Source organism: Drosophila hydei, unplaced genomic scaffold, assembly GCF_003285905.1.
Source record: "Drosophila hydei strain 15085-1641.00,03,60 unplaced genomic scaffold, DhydRS2 tig00000063-arrow-pilon, whole genome shotgun sequence".
NCBI lineage: Eukaryota > Metazoa > Arthropoda > Insecta > Diptera > Drosophilidae > Drosophila > Drosophila hydei.
In genome coordinates this window covers 7,489,080-7,512,612 of record NW_022045657.1, presented here as the reverse complement: position 1 = coordinate 7,512,612, position 23,533 = coordinate 7,489,080, and the positions used below count along the sequence as shown (strand labels likewise).

Genomic DNA, 23,533 nt, shown 5'->3' with positions numbered 1-23,533 from the left:
CAAGTCGACGCTAGGCGCCACTCCTTGACGAGTGAGAAGAGTGTGGTGTAGGTGTGGTGTGGGGCTTCACTTTGCACTGCTTTGCCATCCCTGCATTTCCGCAATTTTGCGTTTTCTGCAATTCCGTTTTGTTTCCCTCTATTATTATTTCCTTTCGATGGCATTTTAATTGGATTTTTCCGCCCGCCCAACCGTTATTGTCAATTGTTAGTGGCAACGGTGCCGTCAGCGTAAAATGAATTAACTTGAAGTGTTTATTATTTGAATTAAGGCGTGAGCAAAGAATCGAGCAGCATAGCACTGGGAGTCCTGCACAAAGCGCAACAATAAAAAGCTGCTATTCGACAAGTGTACTGGACTAATATTGCGTTTTCCTTTCCATCTCAACAGCTGGAAGATTTTATCAAGGATTGGGATGAGAACGGACCTGGCTCCCATGGCCCTGATCTGGAACGCGGCGTCCGTTTGATGGATCAATATAGCCAAAAAATAAACGAGCGAGAGCTAAGACGCCAAGAGCTGGCTAATGCGGAACGTCTATTCGATATGCCAATGGTGGACTACCATGAATTTTCTCGCGTGCAAGCTGAATTCGAGGGATTACAAACAGTTAAAACCAAATTCAGATATTGGTATCCAACAATTGCTTTTAATACTTCTAGTTTTTTAGATCTTCAAGCTGTACAGAGCCCAAAAGAATAGTCGTGAAATCTGGGGCAAAACATTGTGGGTTGATTTAGATCCAAATTTCCTGACTGAGGGTGTTGAAAGCTATCTGAAGGAATTCCGTAAAATGCCTAAGGCGGTAAGTCACGCCCCCACGGCGTTTCGAATAAAAAGTTTGACTAATTGGTAAAGTTTCGGCTGGCCAGGAGTTTTTCATAAAATTGCAGAGGCGCTAAAACAATAACAAGCAAATGCTTCTCAGCTAAACGCTCAGTTTGCTTTCATACCCTGTTTCACCCTGTCAGCTCGACGGGTGTTTCTTTCTATTATTTACTTAAAAATTGATATGTACTCAGAAGGAAATACAATGCTCGTATCAAAGATTTCAGCAGTTAGCCGTTAACAGTCTACGAGTTTAATACATCTCTTAAACAATTCAAAGCCATTCAACTTTATAAAGCATGTCTAATAGTCGAACTCCATGCACTTGTTGACTTTTCCTTACAACAAACAAGTAAAGTGAAATTTGGCCTAGCAGCGTCGAAATTTTGCACCTAAACTGATTATGACAAATTGATTTATTTACTTCACTAACAAGTTTCTGAGGAATTTCCCTCCGTCCAGGCCAAAAGTTTGTCGCGCCAAAAAGTTTTATTCATACAAATGAACCGAGTTGTTGTTGAAAAGTGGCTGCAACTGGGCCGGCAGAGGGTCGAGTGGAGCTGGATGACTTTGTGGGAGGGCATTCGTATCTCTAAACAGTGATTACATGCATAGATTAGCATGCAAACTATTTCATTAGTTTATCATTAATATAAATAGCGCACTGAACACAAATTTGAATATAATCAGTTGGCATGCACACATTTTAATGCAGTTTTTATAATGCATAATTTTGGATGGGCCTTGCAGCCACATGTCGTTGTCGGCAGCCATGGCATAATCAGTGTCCCAAAATGCAAATCAATTTGTTCAATATTGAAAATAATTAAAATGCCAACGGGTGTCGGCCGATATGCCCTGGACGGTCTGCGCCGCGCCAATAACCCGACATACTCTCTCTCTTTTTCCTCGACTTGTTGACAATCCTCTCCTCCCTGCTGTCTCGCAGTGCTGGATTTTAATTTATGCCCGCACTGTTTCGCTCAATGCATGCATTGAATGTACATGTGCAAACTTTCATAGAGAGACACGAGCAATGCGTACAAATGTAAACAGAATGCGCTTTTTGGCAAACTTAACAAGCCCGCTGCCATTGACCAAAACCAAACCAAGCCACCAAAGCCACAGGCGCAGCGCTTGCGTCATAATTCAATTCGGCTGTAACCACAACTGACAGTAGCCAGGACCGCACTATTGTTTCAACTGATTTGACGTAGCTAACTAACCGTTTATCGTCTACATCACACTCTTCCCTTCGTTCACGCCATAGGTGCGTATGTTGCCCACTGGCCAGCAACTGGAAACGCACATGAAACAGTTCAAGGCCACAGTCCCGTTGATGGTCAGCCTCAAGCATGAGGCGCTGCGTGAACGCCATTGGCTACAGCTGATGGAAAAGACGAATCAGTTTTTTGATATGTCACCCAGCCGCTTCACATTGGACAATATGTTCGCAATGCAGTTACATAAGTATCAGGAAATCGCCGAGCAGATCCTCACTAATGCTATCAAGGAATTGCAAATTGAGCGTGGCGTTCGCGCCGTGGAGGAAACATGGGGTTCAATGTCCTTTAAGGTAAACAAACATTTCAAGGGCACAGAAGACCGCGGTTGGATATTGGGACCAGTCGATGAGATAATGCAAGTCCTTGAAGATAATGCCATGAACTTACAGTCAATGGGAGCGAGTCAGTAAGTTTTACATTTAAGATCATATAGTCACAAAAGAATTTAGATAAAACGATACAAATTAAGAGAGTACTTGAGCTAATTATGCTAATCATTGTAATTTAGCTTTCGTTGACAAAGCCCAACTATAAAAACTGCTGTCTATTCTTTCAAGTCGATTTCTTTTGATTTCTGAGGCACTTTGTGAAGGGTCCGATATTATATAATACCAAACTCTTATATATTTTCCCAAATATGTTATATTTAGACTTGAGGGCATCTGCTAGATTGCTATAATATAATTGTTGTTCGCATGCAGATTCATTGGTCCATTTCTGGAAACTGTCAACCGATGGGAACGGGCACTCGCGCATGTTTCAGAAATCATCGAGGAATGGCTGATTGTACAACGAAAGTGGCTGTACTTGGAGGGAATTTTTATTGGAGGCGACATACGCACACAACTGCCGGAGGAGGCGCGTAAATTCGACGACATTGACAAGTCGTATCGCAGGGTAAGTATTTGCTGTTTGGTATGTATTTGTTTATCCTGGTTGTTTGCCTGTGTGCCACTGCCATGGCCGAAATATCTACTCAATTTATTTGAGTTGATTTAATGTGCGCCGACAATATGGCGACGCCTTACTTAACGGTAAACATAATACGCATGCAAACGACCACTTTGCGTATTCGTAATTGTGTTGCCATACGACTACTACACACACACACCACCACATACTCTTACATTCCAAGGTCCTACAACCATACATCACACATGCGCTCCGTCAGCCGGCGCAGTGTTTACCGAAGCCAAAGGCTTTCACCTTACCGTGTGATACACACACTTTATACTGCATGTGTTCTTGCGTACGTTTGTATATGTGGGTGTGTGATTTGTGTTTATGTTTGTGTTTGTGTTAGACGCTTAACTTCACTTAACCTTGCTCGCCACTTGCGTCGTTTGCTTTACGTTTCATTTGCAACATTTGCCGACATATTTGATGCCATTTATGAAATGATTTATTATTTTGATTTGCTTTCGACATTCGTATTATAGTAATACTCTTCCAGAACAATGTGTTATTTAAGATTTCTATGGCGTTGACAAGGCAATAGTAATCTCTGTTCTCCATTTAAGTCCTAAGACTTGAAATGGTTTTGCAAGCAATGAAATAGAATTAAAATTTGCAGAACTATCTAAAATTTAATTTTACTGCCGAGATTTTGTACCTAAGTATAACGCCAGATAAAATGATTGGCATTCTTATGATCCTAAGAACTCTTCTCCACAAATAACACAAGATATATATATGTATTTTAATTTTTTATCTGAAATTTTATACTTAAATAATAATACTTAATAAAAATACTCAATAATAATACTTATTCAAGGGTATTCACGCGAGTATTTGACAAGTTATAATATTTTGTTTTCGTGTTGTGCTTGATATGGTTCATTGTTGTTGTTGTTGCTGATGTGCTCATTGCTTTTCAAAATAATTTACTGCTCTAACTGCTGCTTCCTCTTCCATTGCAGATCATGGTCGATTGTGCCAAAAATCCGTTAGTGGTGCCATTTTGTGCAGTGCCCGGACGTTTATTGGATATACAGAGTCTAGGAGTTGGCTTGGAAAATTGTCAGAAGTCGTTAAACGAATATTTGGACTCAAAGCGTCGCATTTTCCCGCGTTTCTATTTCATATCCACCGATGAGCTGCTCTCGATTTTGGGCAGTAGCGAGCCATCTGCAGTGCAGAACCACATCATTAAGGTGGGCTGAAGTTCCTGGCCATGTGTGAATGTGTGAGTGTGTGTGTGTGTGGGATGAGTCCGACAACAACAGATTTGCTAAACTGCCAGCAACATTATTTTTATGTACGACTGAGTGAGTGTGTGTGTGTGTGTGTGAGTGGAAGAGAATCTTGCCATAAAAGTTAATGTCACTGTTTATGCGTTCTGGCCAATGTCCAAGGCGGAAATTACGCCATTTGTGCAGCACATGCACTGGTCTCTGCCCACAGGCCAGAACAGTGGTAAATTTTTATGAATTTATTTGGCTTATAAATAAATATGTATTCCTGCGCATTGATTTCACAATTTTCATTCTGCTTCCGCAGATGTACGACAATATCAAGTCGCTGCGCCTGGTCAAGGAGGGCGGTCACACAGTTGTTACCGCCATGATATCCAGTGAGGGCGAGGTCCTGGAGTTTCGCCATTTCAGTAAGTACACCCAACTCCCAGTCACTTCCGCTCCTGCTCTTTAGGTCTCCAGGCAAGCGGCCGGCAGAGTCCCTACGCACTGATTGCCAATTTTAAAATTGAACTTTTTTATGGCTCTGCTCTCCGGCTGGCTGACTGGTTGGCTGAATGGTTGGATGGCTGGGAGGAACGCTGGCCAATTTCTTTTAATTAATTTGAAGCCAGTCGGCGTTGCCGTTATCCCCTGCTGGAGATGATTGCGCATTCGATTTTTGTTGTTGTTGTTGTAATTTGGGTACTTTGATTTTTATTGTTTTTGTATACACTTATTGATATTGGCGACTGGGGTTTATTTATGTGGTTATGCCATTTGTTGTTATTGTTTTTGTTTTACAGTCCGGGCCCATGGTCGTGTGGAGCATTGGATGAACGATGTGCTGGATGAAATGCGTATCGCGAATCGATATGTAACCAAGACGTGCATCTACGACTTTGGTACCGATCTGGTTATTTCAAGGTAAGTGAAGCACATTAAATATATATAAAGAATGCTTATATATATACAAGATGTATGTACATGATGGCTATAGCCCGTCGCCAGGGTGGCACTGATTCCGCTTTCGACTTTAACTCCCACTTCTTTCGGTCGCCTTTTATGGCCAGCGATTTACATTGAGACAGTAAGCCTGTGGCTGTATAATTTTGTCATTTGGCGCGATTTATTATTTTTTTGTATGAGCCGGCCGGGAAGCATGTCTCGGCATATTTATGGCCAATTGCATTAAATTGACAGTCATTTGGCACTTTCGATTTCCACAGGCCGGACTGGTTAATGAACTACCAAGGCATGGTGGGCTTGGCGGCCAGCCAAGTCTGGTGGACGGCAGAAGTGGAGGAGGCTTTCGATCAGGCCCAAAACCATGGCAACATGCGCGCAATGAAGGACTTCCTCATGAAGAGTAATTATCAAATTGAGGAGCTGGTACTGAAAGTGCGCTCAAATCTTTCGCGGAACGATCGCCTAAAGTTTAAGGCGATATGTACTATTGATGTGCACGCTCGCGATATTATAGATAACTTCGTGCGCGATAATGTGCTGGATGCCAGTGAGTTCAGCTGGGAAAGTCAGCTACGTTTCTACTGGGTCAAATTCTACGACAACCTGCTTGTGTTGCAGTGCTCGGGCAGTTTCGACTTCGGCTACGAGTACATGGGTCTTAATGGACGTCTGGTGATCACGCCATTAACAGATCGAATCTATCTAACCATTACCCAGGCACTTCTAATGAATCTCGGCGGTGCACCAGCCGGTCCCGCTGGCACAGGTAAAACGGAGACTGTCAAGGATCTTGCCAAAGCCATGGGACTGCTCTGTGTGGTCACCAATTGCGGTGAGGGAATGGATTTCAGGGCTGTTGGCACCATCTTATCTGGTCTAGTGCAATGCGGTGCATGGGGCTGCTTCGATGAGTTCAATCGCATTGACATATCGGTGCTCAGTGTAATCTCTACACAGCTACAGACTATACGCAATGGATTAATACGAAAGCTCAAGCGTTTTGTGGTACGTAAAGTCCAAATTTAAAACGTTATAAGAGTTGCTAATTTTAATCTGCACAGTTTGAAGGTGTTGAAATAAGTTTAGATCCCAAGTGCGGCGTCTTTGTAACCATGAATCCAGGTTATGCAGGCCGCACTGAATTGCCCGAATCGGTGAAAGCTTTGTTCCGACCTGTAACCTGCATCAAACCTGATTTGGAGCTCATTTGCCTGATTTCACTGTTTTCCGATGGCTTCCTTACGGCCAAAGTGTTGGCCAAAAAGATGACAGTGCTGTACTCGTTGGCTCAGGAACAGCTCTCCAAGCAGTGCCATTACGATTGGGGCTTGCGTTCGCTGAACTCTGTGCTGCGCATGGCTGGTGTCATGAAGCGTCAATCAGAGGACTTACCAGAAGCTGTTGTACTGATGCGCGTCCTGCGGGACATGAACTTTCCCAAATTCGTATTCGAAGATGTCCCTCTCTTTTTGGGTCTTATCAAGGATTTGTTTCCAGGCATCGATTGTCCACGTATTGGCTACCCAGACTTCAATGCGGCTACTCGAAATGTCCTTGTCAACGATGGCTACATACTGCTGCCTGATCAGGTGAGTTCTTTTGTCATTGGCTCTGTGCGTGTGCTCCTTTTGCCAAGTCATGACATGGCTGACAAGCAAAAACCTACCGGTCAGGGCAGATACCAATATAACTAGTTGCTGAAGCTGTCCTGCTGCAGTCCGGTTGTCATCGTTGACACTTTGACACTTTGTAAATGGCCCTTTCTCGCATAATCGCAAATAGCGGAAATGTTACAAAGCATTTTGCAGAACAAAACTTGCCATGCCCTCGTGCAGCTGCCTACATCTAATTTTAACTTTTGTCCTCTTTGCTATTTCCTATCTATCTATCTGCTTTCTGCTGACAATTTTCACTAATACAATTTTCTGTACTTTTGTCTCCACCTGGCCATTTTTGCCATTTTCATCAAACAAAACGTTGCACAAATGTCGCACAAAATGTCAACTGCTGGCCAACTGATGTCATGACGACCTTCTCTTCTACCGCCCGCTGGCGACACCATTTATGGCAACCAAATCCCAACAACAACGGAACGGCACGCCTTCACCTTTACCTTTTGCCCTCGCACTGTGCAACGACAGGAAGACAAAGTGGTGCAAATGTACGAAACCATGATGACCCGACACTCGACCATGCTTGTAGGTCCAACAGGTGGTGGCAAAACTGTCGTCATAAATGCTCTGATCAAAGCGCAAATCTACATGGGCCTGCCCACCAAGTGCCTTGTGCTTAACCCTAAGGTAAGTGGTCTGCCACTTTAATACCCAACACACTCACAAATTCATATACTCTTTCTTCGTGGTGCTGGGTAAATAGTTACCATACTTATATTAGCTCCAATACTGAAATCCAATATGTTCACAAATGGCTTATATATAAACTATTTAATAATTAATTGTTCATGTTTGTAACTAAGATCAATCTTAAACTGAAAGGTATGTTCGTCAGAGGTAATAGAAAAGGCATAGAGCATTCAGTTTTCGTTGGAAAGGCTCCAATTGTTCGTGTTTCTCTTTGTTCTGCATCAAGCTCGCTCATTATTACCTCTGGTTTAAAAGCGGGACGTACAGATGATTTTGTTTCCCTTTGATATTACAGTTCTCTTTGTTATTCGCAATTCTCTTATTGAAGATAATAAGACTGCATTTGAAAAGCGTATGCAATAAGTAATTTTAGTTCAACTCAGATATAAATGTTTGCAAATGGCACAAGATATAAACGAGGACTAAGGAATTTGGGTATAACTGTAATTTAATATGCCAAAAATAATTATCCCCGAAATATAAATATATATATTTATATATTTTGAAAAACTATCAATTGTTTTATAGGCTTGCTCGGTAATTGAATTGTATGGTTATTTGGATATGGAGACAAGAGATTGGATTGATGGATTATTTTCAAATATATTCCGTGAAATGAATAAGCCAATAGAGCGTGAGGTAAGTAAAGTAAACATTTGATATATTCCCTATATTTGCTGATGGTTGGCGCTGGCTGTTATCGAGCCACCCAGGAGTCCAGTCTCTTTGCAACCGGAGTAATCCCATTTGAATGGAAGTGCAACAGCAGCTAATCCGTACATACACACACACACAAACTCACACACACATATAGAACAAGCACATTTCTGTTAAAGCCGACAGCATTCTCTGTCAGTTCAGACGCCAGGAGTATGTAACAGACGCAAGCTTGCAGGCCTTGGTTTTGCATGTGTTGAGTATTCATACGAAAGTCACGCCATTCTCTATTAAATCCTATTGCAAAACCAACCTACGGCCGATCCATTGCCTAGTGGCGATGGCTAAACAAACTATGTCGCCTGACAATCCATTCGGTTACTCAGCCTTTTGACTTTCAGGAGGTAATCTTTCGTTCGTAGCTCTAGCTGTGTCGCAGATGTTGGTGCCGATAGACATAGCTTTTCCCATCGCTAATCAGTAACCGCTGGCATTGAATAACACACTCTGACTAATGCAATCCAACACCACCCAATACAAACAGGAGCGCCGGTATGCTTGCTTTGATGGTGACGTGGATGCACTTTGGATTGAGAACATGAACTCTGTTATGGATGATAACAAGCTGTTGACATTAGCGAACGGCGAACGAATACGCCTGGAGAACTATTGTGCGCTGCTTTTTGAAGTCGGTAATTTGTTTTATGCCTCTCCGGCTACTGTGTCCCGGGCTGGCATGGTATATGTAGATCCCAAGAATCTTCGGTTTAGTCCATTTTGGCAACGTTGGGTATTGACTCGACCAGAGCCGCAACGGGAGTTGCTTAACGACTTTTTCGAAAAGTTAATTGTAAATGCCATAGCGTTCATATTAGAAGGTCTGGACGGAACCACACAAGGCAGTCCGCTCAAGCTAGTTATCATGCAAACCGACCTCAATATGGTCACACAGTTTTGCAACTTGTATGACGCACTGCTACCGGTATATGGACCGTCTGATAATAAAAATTCGGATGAGCCTGTGCTCAAAGTCTACAATACAGATACTTTGGAATGCTGCTTCATACAGGCTATCTATGGATCTTTGGGCGCCTGTCTACTTGAAAAGCATCAGCTCATATTCGATGAGTTTATGAAACGCATTGCCGGATTTCCTCTAGTGGAAGACACACAGGCATCGCCTGCCGGTGGCGGACAACTGCCACAGGGCAAGCCCACGATCTATGATTACTACTGGGATCTGAAGGAGAACTGCTGGATAGCTTGGGAATGGGTTGTTAAGTCATACGAGCATGACCCATCCGTCAAGTTTAGTGAAATTCTCGTTCCGACTGTGGATAATACACGTACGAATCGACTGCTGGCACTCATGAGTGATGTAAGTGGAAGTGGAAAACTCCGACAGATCACTAGGTTTGTCTATTAAACTAATGACATACATGGCTTTCCAGATTAGACGACCCGTTTTATTGGTGGGCGAAGCTGGCACATCGAAGACGGCTACTATCATGCAATATTTGCGCAATCTGAATCCTAATATCAATGTAATTGATATGAAAAAGATGCGGGCTAATAAAGCTTTTCTTTAATATTTGCCCTTCCTCCAGGTCATTCTCAATATTAATTTTTCATCGCGAACTTCATCTCTGGACGTGCAACGTACGTTAGAGGCAGCTGTCGAGAAACGTACTAAGGATACATATGGCCCACCGATGGGCAAGAAAATTGCCTGCTTTATTGATGACATGAACATGCCGCAGGTGGATGAGTAAGTACTTAATCTCTTACTAAAATGAGAAATGAAAAATTAAACTTTTTTACAGTTACGGCACTCAGCAGCCGATTGCGCTGCTGAAGTTGTTCTTCGAGAGAGGTGGCATGTATGATCGGGACAAGGATCTCAACTGGAAAAAGTTTAAGGACATGACATTCTATGCTGCTATGGGCACCGCTGGCGGAGGTCGAAACGAAGTTGATCCGCGCTTTATCAGCATGTTTTCCACATACAACATCTTATTCCCTAATGATGAGTCACTCATACAGATCTATTCATCTATATTTAAAGGGCATTTAAGATTTGTCAAATTCCATGACCGCTTTATAATAGTTGCCGATATTATTGTAATTATGACGCTCAAGCTATTTAAGGTTAATATTCCTATCATTCAATGTTATTATTTTTACTTTGCTTATGAGTATGATACCAACTAATTCTGGCATTAACCAGAATTCTTGCCTCAGAATTTATTTCAAGAAAATAAACTAAGAAGCTCGGCAATATTTTCCATAATGATATACTTCACAATCTTATTCAACGAAACTGTTAAGAATCATTTAAAAACCACAGCTTCATTTTTGTTGAAAGTCTGTCAAAGCGAGCTCTTGTGAAGGGTACAAAAAGCTATCGCATTCTGAAGAGCGCTTTAAAATCTCTCACAAATTTTATGAAATTCGATTTACATATGCAAATAGCGGCAATTTTTCATAATCTGCTTTGCTGCCTCGCCACCATACAATGGAAATTATTCAATGGTCTGTAATGCTCGACGACGAGCGTTGCCCTCCATAGCTGCTCCATTGGTTCCTCGAGTACAGCTCGATGCTGGTGGCAGTCGGAGCCAGAGCACCAGTTACAGCTAGAGCTGCTGCTGTGGCTGTTGCCATAGCCATTTGCTGTTTGGCCTTCCACACAATGGTCACCCGCCTCGACTGCTGCCTAGTTGACTGTGTCTAGGTTGGTCTTGGTGCTTCGCCTATCTTCGCCGGCACATCTTGGCTGAAGCAAAATTTGATTATGTTCAAGTATTGAACTGTAGATGGCTCTTTTTGTGCCTCCCTGGCCCTTCCACAGGCTGGAGCATTAGTTTATGGTGCTTTTAACAATTGTTGACACTAAAATATTATCGCATTTCATTGCGTGCAGATAAAAATGCATTTGTCGCCACAATTGCCACAAGCAGCATGCGCAAAGGCAGCGCCAGCTCCAACAGTTCCACCAAAAAAAAATAAAATAATATATATATATATGATTTACTCACACCTGCAGTTTCAGTTAAGAAGTAGTTGTAGTAACTACCCAGGCCTGTCTAGTTCGTATGTCTTCTTTACACACTCGACGCGCCAGCCCAAAAGATATTAATGTTCCTCGAAATGGAATAAAATGAATTATTTGAATAGAATTGCCCAGGTTATAGAGGGCTGGTGGCGGCTGCAACTTGATAATGGCTGTAAATTCAAGCGAATGCAAGTTGCCCAACTCTCCCCCTCCTTTTTACTTCTCACAGAGGATACTCAGCATTCGACTGCATATTGCTGGTAGTCAAGATAAAATTGATTTGTGCAGTGCTTCGCTTTATGGCGACGGCATAGTTCGTGCCCCTTGAAACTTACAGCTTTTTACTCTAATTACTGCTATTGTTACTCATTTCTTTAGATGGTCATCGTGGATCTGCCGCCGACGCCCTCAAAGTTCCATTACATATTTAACTTAAAAGATCTGTCGCGTATATTCGCGGGCATGCTTTTAATTCAGCCCACGTTTTTTAAGGATCTACGCGAGCTGTTACGAGTCTGGCGTAATGAATTTACCAGAATAATATGTGATCGACTCATTTCTCAAACTGTAAGTAATATTGCCCAAAACTGTAAAGAACTGTCTGCAATTTAAACTCTCAGGATATAACAAATGTAAATCGGAATCTGGTCGCTGAGGTGCAGGAACGCTTTCCACCAGAGTTCGAGGAAATGCATGGTTTCATAGACGTGGAGGAGGCAGCTGCAGAAGCACAGGCACGACTACTATTCGAACCGGAGCCAACAGGAGCGGGAGATGAAGAAGAAGAAGAGGAGGATGAAGGTGATGAGGAACAGAATTTAATTCTATCGCTCAAGGATTATGTGCTCCGCGATCCGCTGGTCTTTGGCGATTTCCGCAATTTCACCAATGAATCTGAGCCGCGCAACTATGAGGATCTCATAGATTATAAAGCAGTCTTTAGTTTATTTACCGAGATCTTACAGGAGTATTGCGAACGGAAACAAAAAATGACGCTAGTCTTATTCGAGGATTGCCTGGAGCATTTAACGAGAGTGCATCGCACCTTGCGCATGAATCGCGGCCATGTTCTGCTCATTGGAGTCGGCGGTTGCGGTAAGAAGTGTGTCACTCGTCTTGCCTCCTTTGCGGCCGAGTGTGAGATTTTCGAAATTACTATATCCCGTGGCTACAACGAATCATCTTTCCGCGAAGACCTCAAAGTATTGTATAACATAGCTGGAGTTAAGCGCAAGAAAGTTGTGTTCCTGTTCACAGCCGCGCAGGTCACCGCTTAAATAGCTTAAAGAATTTTAAAATTAAATTAATATATATTTTTGTAACAGATAGCGGAGGAAGGGTTCTTGGAGCTGATCAATAACATTCTCACAGTTGGCCAAGTGCCTGCCTTGTTTGCAGATGAGGATAAAGACTCAATTGTCAATCAAGTGCGAAAATTTGCCGAGGAGGAAGGCCTTTCTGCATCCAAGTAAAAATTTTAACCATTTCCCTATACTTTACCTACTAGTCTTCTACTTTATAGGGATTCAGTTTGGGCATACTTTTTGCGCTGTTGTGGCGAGAATCTACATGTGGTGCTATGTATGTCGCCGGCTGGTGATGCCCTACGCAACCGTTGCCGCAGCTTCCCCGGTCTGATTGGCAGCACATACATAGATTGGGTATTTCCGTGGCCCAAGCAGGCGCTCTATGCGGTTGCCAAGCTCTTCCTCACCGAGCACGCCCTTATTCCAGTACTTCATCGAGAGGCGATCATTGAGCACGTAGTTCATGTCCACATGACCATTCAAGATTATTCCAAGGACTACCTAACCAAGCTGAGGCGCAGCAATTTTGTTACGCCGAAACATTACTTGGACTACATAAACACCTATCTTGGACTACTCGGTAAGTATGATGGACATATTATATAAATTCACATGTAAAATATTTTGGTTTAGAGGAGAAATATAAGCACATCATGCAACAGCGCGAGCGACTTGGGGAAGGTATCAAGAAAATCGAAGAAGCTTCCGTGCAAATCGACGAGCTGCGTATTATAGTGACAGAACAAAAGAAAAATGTGGCAATTGCAGCAGAGGAGTGCGAGGCCATGTTGGTGACCATAGAGTCCTCCACGCAGAAAGCAAACACAAAAAAAGCCGAAGCATCTGAAAAGTCCGTAGAAGTGGAAATTAAGGGAAAGCAAATTACCATTGAAAAAGATGAGGCTGAGATTATTTTGGCTGAAGCAATGCCAGCAGTAGAAGAAGCACGTCGGGCGCTATCTGAACTCGAAAAATCGCAGATCACTGAGATTCGATCCTTTGCGACGCCACCGCCAGCCGTGCAAGTTGTGTGCGAGTGTGTGGCCATATTAAAGGGGATTAAGGAGATCAGCTGGAAGAGCGCTAAGGGTATGATGAGTGATGTGAACTTCCTCAAGAGCTTAATGGAAATGGATTGCGAGGCCTTAACTCAAAAGCAAATTAGCTCCTGTCGCACCCACATGAAAACTCAAAATTTAGATGATATGGGCAAGATTTCCGTAGCCGGTGCTGGGTTGTTGAAATTCGTGAAAGCTGTGCTCGGGTTCTTTGACGTATATCGCGAAGTAAAACCGAAAAAGGAGCGTCTCGAATTTTTGGTTGAAGAACAGGACGTGCAAATAAAACTTCTGAATCATTTGAATTCGGAAATACAAAAGCTGGAAGAGAAATTGGATGAGCTCAATCAGAACTATGCCACCTCCATGAGGCAAATGCGAGCATTGACTGAAATGATGCAGCAGGCCGAACGCCGTTTGCTTGCATCTGATAAACTAATCAGTGGCCTTTCTTCGGAGTTAATACGCTGGAGTGCCGAAATGGCCAGCCTGGGCCAACAGTTGATCGACAGCGTTGGCGCCTGCCTTATTAGTGCTTCGTTTCTGGCTTACACTGGTGCCTTCACTTGGGAGTTCCGCAAGACAATGGTGTTTGATGACTGGCTTGAGGATTTAGTTGCGTTGGGTATACCAGTAAAACTTCCCTTAAAAATTGACGGTTATTTAACCACCGATGTGGAAATCGCGCAATGGTCTAACGAGGGCCTGCCGCCCGATGAACTTTCCATTCAAAACGGCATCCTAACAATGCGCGCTTCGCGTTTCCCACTCTGCATAGATCCTCAGCTGCAGGCGCTTCAATGGATACGGAAGAAGGAAATGCGTAATAATCTCAAAGTACTGTCTTTTAGCGACTCGGATTTCCTGAAACAGCTGGAAATGGCTATAATGTATGGCATTCCAGTCTTATTCGAAGACGTAGACGACTACATTGATCCCGTCATTGATGATGTTCTGCAGAAGAACATTCGGGTACAGGGAGGTCGTAAGTTCACAATGTTGGGCGATAAAGAGGTTGACTGGGATCAAAAATTCCGACTCTATTTGACCACAAAGTTTTCGAATCCCAAATTTGATCCCGCTGTTTACGCCAAGGCTTTAGTTATCAACTACACAGTCACGCAAACGGGTCTGGAAGATCAGTTGTTAAGCGTTGTGGTCGGCACCGAACGGCCAGATCTGGAGCAGCAGCGGTCTGATTTGATTGCACAAACAAGCGAAAATAAACAGCTACTCCAGCAGCTCGAAGATTCGCTCTTGCGTGAGCTGGCCACATCAACGGGCAACATGTTGGACAACGTCGAGCTGGTGGAGACTCTGGAAAACACCAAATCCAAGGCAGGCCTTGTCATGGAGCAACTTAAGTTAGCCAGCGACACTGCTGCCGATATTGAGATACTACGTAATGGTTATCGAGCGGCCGCCAAGCGCGGGGCGGTACTCTTCTTTGCGCTCGCAGACATGGCCACAGTAAACAGCATGTATCAGTATGCGTTGGCTGCATATCTTGACGTATTCGTGTACTCCTTGCGCAAGGCTGTACCGGACACAGTGCTGGCCAAGCGTCTGAACAATATCATTAAGACCTTAACCGAAAATGTGTATTGCTATGGATGCACGGGCATCTTTGAGCGGCACAAGCTGCTCTTCTCATTCCAGATCGCCACAAAACTGGCGCAACGTGATGGAGTCCTGTCACAACAAGAAATTGATTTCTTCATCAAAGGTAGCATTGCGTTGACAAAAAGCGAACGTAGTAATCCTGCCAAATGGCTGCCCGAAAAATGCTGGGAGGATATCCTTAAATTGGCTTTCGATTTTTCAGCAGCATTTGGCACTTTACCTGATCATTTTGGAACGAATTTGGAAGAGTGGAAATACGTAAGTATTTCTGCCAAAAAATTATCTTTAGTCACAAGGCTTCAACGATCACTTTAATAATCACTGAAATACCAAATTAAGTTATTTTCACCAACTTAATTTTTAATTAAATTAGAAAAACCTGTCTGTTTTGTACAATTTGGCAGACTAAAAGAGGATACCAACCAACACTATAACAATTTATTTATATTTAACAAACGATCATAACATGTAAATTAATTTCTCATATCGCTTATCACTTCCATATTTATCTAATTGGCTAGGCATTAGTATTGACTTTTAATTTTTCTTCTTTTTTGAATTTGTTGCTGCACCATCTTTATGTCAACAACAAATTCAATATACCCTTATTAACTGCTGCTTCTGTGACTGCCATGAAAATAAACAACAACAACGACGACGACAATTTTGGACTTGGATGGTCGCTAAAACTGTTCCTGACTGGCATGCGGCATTTACTACTGGCTTCCGTCGCCGCTGCTCATTCTGTTTGCACTTATCGACAAATGGCCACGGCCCATGGTGGTGCAGTGGTACGACTTGGAGAACCCCGAGGAGGTGGAATGCCCTGGCGGTTACAACATCAAATGCAATGCATTCCAGGCAAGTGCCGTTGCTGCTGTGTGCTTTCGTTTTGCATGCTTTCAGCTTCAAGTGGCTGCCGCTCCGTCGTAGTCCGAGTAGGTCCTTGCCAGGAGCTGCCGTTGCCATCGAGCGTTATTGGATTTTGTACTTTATGCTCGTTTCTAGTGGATTATTATGTACAAGCCGCACACACATCCTCGCTCACACACAGACACTCTCCCACGCACACCCAGAGAAAGTCTGAGCGTTCAGTTTTACTCGACTTTTGCTACGTCCTGCAACTTTGGCGCACATTTTCTGCTCAAGTTATTAGCAGCCTGTTTTTGTCAGCCACCATAGCTGTATCTAACATAGTGTGTGCATGTGTGTGTGTATGTGTATGTGCGGGTGTATGCATTACCATATTTTATCAATTTTCCAAGCCATTAGATGAGCGGCAATTTAGGCCGGCAGTTCTACTTGAATCCAGCGGCGAGCCCAATTTGCACTCGAGTCGAGCTAGAAGCCACAAGAACGATGGCAACAACACCAGCAACAAAATAAGTGCTGGCAAGGACTAACTATAGATGAGCGCTGTCAGTCAGTGCTGTTGACATTGTGCTATTAGAATGTCGCATTGTCTAATGTCGATTTATTTCTTATGCCTTCACCACAGAAATTGCTGTTTCTGCGCTGCTTCCGTGTGGATCGAATTTTCCGTTGCATAAATCAATATATTGTGGACACCATGGATGAATTCTACATTATGCCGCCGGTTGTGAGCTTCTCCGCCGTCTATGAGCAGACGACATGTATGATTCCTGTTTGCTTTATACTCAGTGCCGGCTCAGATCCCACTAATGATCTAATTAAGCTGGCTGATATCATTCTTGGAGGTATGGGCAATTTCTGTCACATTTCGCTAGGTCAGGGACAGGAGAAGGCTGCCATGAATTTGTTGGATGGAGCGCTTAGACAGGGTCAATGGCTGATGTTGCAAAATGGTCACTTATTGGTCAAATTTGTCCGTGAATTAGAAAAGTTCCTAGATAAGGTTGAGAATCCGCATCCAGACTTTAGGCTATGGATAACCACAGATCCAACACCGACATTCCCAATTGGCATATTGCAAAAGTCTCTAAAGGGTAAATGATCTATTATTATTATAACCAGCTAAACAATAATATTTTTCTTATCCTTTATAACTGATGTTTAGTGGTCACTGAGCCGCCCAATGGCTTGAAACTAAACTTGCGCTCAACATTCATTAAAGTACGACAGGATCGTCTAGAGGCGTGCGTCCATCGTGCTTATCGTCCATTAATCTATGTTCTGGCCTTCTTCCATGGCGTTGTGCAAGTAAGTTTTCAGTCCTTTTTAGGAACAGAAAAAGCCAATTTTGGTAAATATAGCTGCACTGGAAGAGTTGGCGCAGCTGCTTCGACTGTATCATGCACTTCGTTATTTATTAATTTGTTCATTTTTATCTGCTTGTTAAAAGCATTTTCGACACAACTGCGCACAAGTTGCCCAATTGATGGAGCAGCCATTGTGCTTTTTGTCCAACAAACTGTTATTGATAGCGCAGTTACTGTTTTCTCAATTAATCTGTTCAACACGCTCCGAATTCCCGTTCCCATTTTCCATTCACTAGGAACGACGCAAATACGATAAGCTTGGCTGGAACATAGCATATGATTTCAACGACACAGACTTTGAAGTATGTACGGAGATCCTCCGTAACTATTTGACCCGCTGCTCCGAAGAAAAGATTCCGTGGAATAGTCTCAAGTATCTCATCGGCGAGGTCATGTACGGTGGCCGCGTCATCGATGATTTCGATAGACGTATTACTAACTGCTATATGAATGAATATATGGGTGATTTTCTGTTTGATGTATTCCAATCGTTCCACTTCTACGAGGACGAGAACGTAGACTATTGCCTGCCCGACGAGGAGACCGTGCTCAAAGAGGACTTCATTGGTGAGTAGTCGCTGTCTGTTAGTAGGTCACGTGATGGGACATCCCCTGTTTAAATACGTAATACATTGATCACGCAGCCCACATTGACAAACTGCCTCTGGTCAATAAGCCGGATGTATTTGGTTTGCATCCAAACGCGGAAATCGGTTATTACACAATGGCCGCGCGCAACATTTGGAACAGCCTGATTGAGTTGCAGCCACAAACTGGTGAGTGACTGGCCAACGGGCTATACTATATAATTCTGGGTACATTGATATTATAGCACAGTAGAGTGTAATATGCATTTTTCAAAACCAATTTCATAAGCTTTAGTATAACCAAGTTTAGCCACAAGTTTCTTTGAGATAATCATTTGATTTACTTATAATTTATTTATATCAATTTTATGCAATCATTGAAAGATTTTCTGTTTATTCTATCTTTTACTTTTTAAGCTTTACAAAATATTAGATCTATTCATTTTTAACCAGTAGTAACATTTGGTTGCCGGTGCAAACATATCTACGTGCATCTATATCCGATAAAGTGTTTGACAGTTCGGTTAAAAAGCGGAAGCCATTTACAAGTAAATGGTTTAATTTACATGCAGCGTGTGCCAATTGTCAGCCGTTTATTACATTTTATCTTGTTGATTTTCATTGCTGTTGCATTTTTGGCATGTTAAATTTTTAATTTAATTTAATTAATTAGTTGCGGTTTTGCAATTAACTTTATTGCATGCGCCATTATAGCCTGCGAACAATAACAGGGCATACATTAAAAATTAAAATAGAAGCATACTCGCACACTTGCACAGTGGAACAAACATACATATAACAGCCCGCACGCCCCAAATAGCCGCAAAAAAGCTGCGATTCAGTATAAGCCTCGCCACATTCACCCTGATCCGCATCTGCATTCGTATTCGCATACGCATTCACAACAGTTTTTGAAAACGTCACCCGAAAGTCGATAATTTTGCGTGGCGAACTTAAGCGTGCCAAAACCGCCATCAGAGAGCACTTCCCGCACTCGCACTCAAAGCTGTCCATGATGTACATTGTCCATGATTGTACATATATATATGTAATAAAATTTAAACAAATTTGGCGTTTTACTCTTTTTAACACCTTTGCGCAAGCATAGCTACCATATGGACACCAAATAATGTGGAAGCTGGTAAAGTATTCCATGTAAAGCTGTAAAGTATTTAATCAAATATTGAGCAGAAGATTGAACAAGCAGAACATTAACCATCCGTATGCATATGTACATATATACGCATTTTATAGTTATAAAGCTCATCACCTAATTATAAGGGACTACTGAATTGTTGTACCACTGGCTATATAAGAAACAGTAGCTTATTTAACTTGCTCGCTCTTTAGTAGTTAACGGCTGCTACCAAATCGAAGACTTTCAATTATAATTCAGTAAAATCAACTGGGAAATCTTATTTATCTTTTACATGGGAGAGACTTGCATTAGCTGCTCAACGGAATCGTTTAAGTGTATAGTGAAATCTAAAATTAATCGAATGCTTAAGATACTAATAATGATATGTGCTCTCAACATTTGTTGGACAATGAAGAACTAAAAAGTGTTATTAGGAATATGTTTTTAAAGAACTTCGTCTTAGTCCCATCCAGACTTGCTTCACAAGTGATGTACTCTAGTTTAATAGGGTAAACTCTGAACACCTGCCTAAAATTTGCATATTCATGAGCTGCAGTATTTGCTAATTGACAATTACGAACAAAAGGGAAATCTATAACACAATAAATGTCATGTGTAAAAGTTGCATTGAAACAGTAAAGGCAGTATAAAAACGAAAATTAGTTAAATTTTCAATATAAAAACAAAAGGGGAAGAGTGATGTTGACCACTGACTGCTAACTGCTATAAATTCTATATTGATGATTTTCTCTGGCAGTGTCAAGCCTAATTTATATTTTAAATTCTCACTCACTCAGGTGAGGGTTCTGGCGGTATCAGCCGGGATGACTTCATCGACCTTGTGGCTGCTGGAATACTGAAAAAACTTCCGCCCGCCTTCGAAACGTGGCGCATCCGAAAGCAAATCCAAATGAGTCTGTCACCCACCGGCGTAGTGCTGCTGCAGGAGCTGGATCGGTTTAATATTCTGGTGGTGCGCATCAAGAAGACGCTGGAGCTGTTGCGGAAGGTAACTTCGACTTTTCCATGGCTCTTGCTTCGTTCTTCTTTGCTTAGCTTTGTCTGTCAATAGGAAGCTCACATAAATCCTTCAGCTTTGTTTTGCATTTTGTTTATACATTTGCCAACTTGGCTGTCGACCAATAGTCGTGGTCGCCCGCGTTCATCCCATAAGCAATGCGACTACCATCCTATGCTGGACTGCAGCATTTTGTTGCCAAAATAAATTTACAAATGCAAATGAACTCTGCCGCTGGCGCTGCCTTTGCCATTGTCTTGATATAGATGTCGCCGCGCCCACACAAATACTGTTACCGCTCTTCTATAGATGCATGCATATGTGCTGTCATTGTGCCTTTTAATTTAATTGAATGCTCTCCGCAGGCCATCGCCGGCGAAATCGGCATGGACACTGTCCTGGACAACATTGCCAACTCGCTATTCAATGGCCTGCTGCCAGCCGCATGGAGCAAACTGGCGCCGGCCACATGCAAGCAGTTAGCCAGCTGGCTGGAGCATTTGAAGGTGAGTCGCAGTCTCTGCCACAATCGCAGCTCATTAATCAGCTCGGCGAAAAATCAGTCAGTCGCCGGTCGAGCACAGTCCACTAATCAACGATTCGCTTTCACCTGGTATTTTAGAAACGTGCCGTACAGTACAAGTATTGGTCGATTTCAGGCGAGCCGCTGGTCATGTGGCTGTCTGGACTTCATATACCGCAGAGCTACCTCACGGCCCTTGTTCAGGTGAGAAATGAGCTTCTCCATAATGTGAGTTTGTTTAACATTGCGCTGCCACCCACTTATAGATTGCCTGCCGCAGAAACAACTGGCCCCTGGATCGTTCCACACTATTTACCTATGTGACCACATACACGGAACCCGATGACGTCGAGGAACGTCCAGCGACGGTGAGTAGACTGACCGACGCTAAATGCAGAACTATGACCCTCATGTGACTAGAGCTGAAGTAGCACTGACCCACCGTACCCTCGCAAAGCACTAATTTTGTAATTAAGAATTCTGTTTGCATTTTAATCGTTGAACTTTTTACAGGGCTGCTATGTGCACGGTCTGTATATAGAGGGAGCTCGCTTTGACACACAGGCTGGTCAGCTGAAGCGTTCGCATCCAAAAGTTCTGGTCGAGGAGTTGGCCATTCTGGCCGTAGTGCCCATTGAAGCGCACCGGCTCAAGCTACAGGTTTGTGTTTATGCCACTGCAAGTTTTCAACATGGGTCCAACACCATCTGCAAAAGACAAGTACTAATGTCCTGTTGTATCTACATATACACTGGATAGACCGTTAAATGGGGCTAGCACGTTGTTGGGGGTGGTTATGGTGCCCATTCTCGCTGATATTTGTTTAAATGCTGTGCACTAAATTACCAACATCTCCCTCATTTTCCGCAGCTAATGGGGCAGCTGTTGTGCTAATTGTTTCTGATTTTAAATACGGGAAGTTTTAACCTTTATAGTAGAACAGCTAAATAATTGGTTGGAACTCGTTTGCATAGCGAAGACCAATGGAATAGGGCTTCAGTATGAGGGAGACGTTTCTGACTTTGATTCTCTTATCTATTTTATTGCTTAAACCTTAAATGTGATGACAATAGCCATTGGCTTAACGAGATGCTGAATACACGCATAGTTCCATATGAAATTACTTAGTTACCAATACTACATTTTTTAGTTATTCCAGAACTGTAGTACCCATTAATATATGATTATTATTATTAATAAGATTATTCCAATACCACATGAAGTTCTTCAATAACATAACTTTGACATTTACAGAATACGTTCCTAGCTCCCGTATACACCACATCGCTGCGACGCAACGCCATGGGCGTCGGTCTGGTATTCGAAGCGAACTTAGCCACTTCTGAAGATCTCAGCCACTGGATACTGCAGGGAGTGTGTCTAACTCTGAATACGGATACATAGAAACGACGAAGATATGTGTTAAATGCGATTTTTTATCGTTTTGCCAGTAAAATAGCAAATAAATGTATATTTGCAAGTCAGAATTGGCAATTATTTATGTACGTTTTGGATATTGTGTCTATAAATGAATTTCTAGTGCCTTTCAATAGCGTGCTTTGTGCCTGGACTTTTTTCCGGTGCGCTTTGTCTCCTGGCATTACCTTCGCCGCCAGCACCCAAAACAACTCTTGAACTTATCCAAAATAGTTGATTTCATGGAGGGCAATAGTAGCTCGAGATTCTGAGTACCGCCGCTGTCGTCGGAATCCAGATCTGACTCAATGGTCATCTCTTGTATGCTAAAAGTATCAGTTAACTCGTGATTTTGCTGACGTCGTTTAGCGCGCTTCAGCTGTGCGGGAAAGAACGATATTTCCTCTGCCTCATCACTGCTCTCAGACTTATAGTCAACCAGTGGCTTCTGCTCAAGTTCACCCGGTATGGGCAACCGATTAATGGGTATGAGCGTGGCCGCTTGTGTTTTAGTTGCCTAAAATGTATATCTGCATTAACTCAATACGTATTTAATTTGATTAAGTGCACCTACCTGCTCCTCTTGGTATTGCGTATAGTTGCGCCTGGCTCGCTCGACCTTAAGTTCCAGCTTGCGTTGCAGTATGCGGCAGGTGTTTGGCGGTTCGCTGCGGTCCGTCCCTCGTGCAGCCCTATCTTCATCGATTTCAATGGTCGTGGGCGCATACACCTTGCTGGCACCCCTAAATGCCACCTCAAACTCCAGATCCGACATATGTTTGGGCGCTCCACTAACCGTTTTCTGTATTGGGCTTAGCCATGAGCTTTTATGTTCGTGTCGAACTGCTTAAGCACTTACCAGTAAACCCGCCGCACCATCCTCATATATGTTCGATTGTCTGTCTTCACTATCTATGCCGCTGTCCTCCATAATTCTATAATTTGGACTTTATTTAATCTGCTCCTAAAATTTTGTTATAAGAACTTAAATGCGATGACAAAGGCAAACAAATTTTATTATCTCTTTGTGTACTACTCCTAACTTCAATCCACCCCAAAGCTGCACAGCGCAGAATCCAACAAACAGCTGCAGAATAACAGTCGGTGGAAAATCAATAACCCCTTATTGCACGGCGTTGCCAGATTGTTTGGAATTTGAATCATTTTAATTAATTTGAATGAAGAGATGGTTATAGTTAAGGAAAATATTTGTAATATTCATACATATGCACTCTTTATTATATAATTTTAATTTATTTACAAATATTTTTAGGCTTAAATTGCTTTACTC

At 42.6% G+C, this 23,533-nt stretch overlaps 2 protein-coding genes across 2 annotated transcripts in view; one reads left to right on the top strand and one right to left on the bottom strand.

Annotated features, from left to right (window-relative positions):
• The window catches only part of LOC111595990 (dynein heavy chain 10, axonemal), a 32,089-nt gene extending 9,794 nt beyond the window's left edge, over positions 1-22,295 (top strand). The window contains exons 18-48 of the mRNA XM_030222926.1: positions 391-609; positions 671-805; positions 2,099-2,520; positions 2,816-3,011; positions 4,034-4,267; positions 4,614-4,719; positions 5,095-5,215; positions 5,518-6,262; positions 6,319-6,846; positions 7,399-7,557; positions 8,149-8,259; positions 8,822-9,655; positions 9,729-9,821; positions 9,885-10,045; positions 10,101-10,425; positions 11,711-11,899; positions 11,953-12,597; positions 12,658-12,800; positions 12,855-13,219; positions 13,273-15,578; positions 16,110-16,181; positions 16,819-17,287; positions 17,359-17,501; positions 17,797-18,127; positions 18,205-18,336; positions 20,083-20,294; positions 20,669-20,809; positions 20,926-21,030; positions 21,093-21,194; positions 21,340-21,486; positions 22,081-22,295. Of these exons, the coding sequence (XP_030078786.1) occupies positions 391-609; positions 671-805; positions 2,099-2,520; positions 2,816-3,011; positions 4,034-4,267; positions 4,614-4,719; positions 5,095-5,215; positions 5,518-6,262; positions 6,319-6,846; positions 7,399-7,557; positions 8,149-8,259; positions 8,822-9,655; positions 9,729-9,821; positions 9,885-10,045; positions 10,101-10,425; positions 11,711-11,899; positions 11,953-12,597; positions 12,658-12,800; positions 12,855-13,219; positions 13,273-15,578; positions 16,110-16,181; positions 16,819-17,287; positions 17,359-17,501; positions 17,797-18,127; positions 18,205-18,336; positions 20,083-20,294; positions 20,669-20,809; positions 20,926-21,030; positions 21,093-21,194; positions 21,340-21,486; positions 22,081-22,230 (10,041 nt within the window). The 3' untranslated portion in view covers positions 22,231-22,295. The remainder of the gene's footprint in view (positions 1-390; positions 610-670; positions 806-2,098; positions 2,521-2,815; positions 3,012-4,033; positions 4,268-4,613; positions 4,720-5,094; positions 5,216-5,517; positions 6,263-6,318; positions 6,847-7,398; positions 7,558-8,148; positions 8,260-8,821; positions 9,656-9,728; positions 9,822-9,884; positions 10,046-10,100; positions 10,426-11,710; positions 11,900-11,952; positions 12,598-12,657; positions 12,801-12,854; positions 13,220-13,272; positions 15,579-16,109; positions 16,182-16,818; positions 17,288-17,358; positions 17,502-17,796; positions 18,128-18,204; positions 18,337-20,082; positions 20,295-20,668; positions 20,810-20,925; positions 21,031-21,092; positions 21,195-21,339; positions 21,487-22,080) is intronic.
• A 23-nt stretch (positions 22,296-22,318) lies between these two features.
• On the bottom strand, positions 22,319-23,302 carry LOC111596007. Its single transcript, XM_023310025.2, has 3 exons — positions 23,102-23,302; positions 22,817-23,044; positions 22,319-22,759 (listed from the first exon to the last, which is right to left on the bottom strand). The coding sequence occupies exons 1-3, from the start codon at positions 23,171-23,173 to the stop codon at positions 22,427-22,429; spliced, it is 633 nt and encodes a 210-aa protein (XP_023165793.2). The 5' UTR covers positions 23,174-23,302; the 3' UTR covers positions 22,319-22,426.
• Between the last annotated feature and the right edge of the window lie 231 nt (positions 23,303-23,533).

Excerpts from the sequence above, each read along its gene's own strand:
- LOC111596007 (XM_023310025.2), bottom strand. The coding sequence starts at position 23,173 with ATGGAGGACAGCGGCATAGATAGTGAAGACAGACAATCGAACATATAT. Across the intron at positions 23,045-23,101 it reads ATGGTGCGGCGGGTTTACTG|AAAACGGTTAGTGGAGCGCC; the intron begins GTAAGTGCTTAA and ends AGCCCAATACAG. Across the intron at positions 22,760-22,816 it reads CGCAATACCAAGAGGAGCAG|GCAACTAAAACACAAGCGGC; the intron begins GTAGGTGCACTT and ends TATACATTTTAG.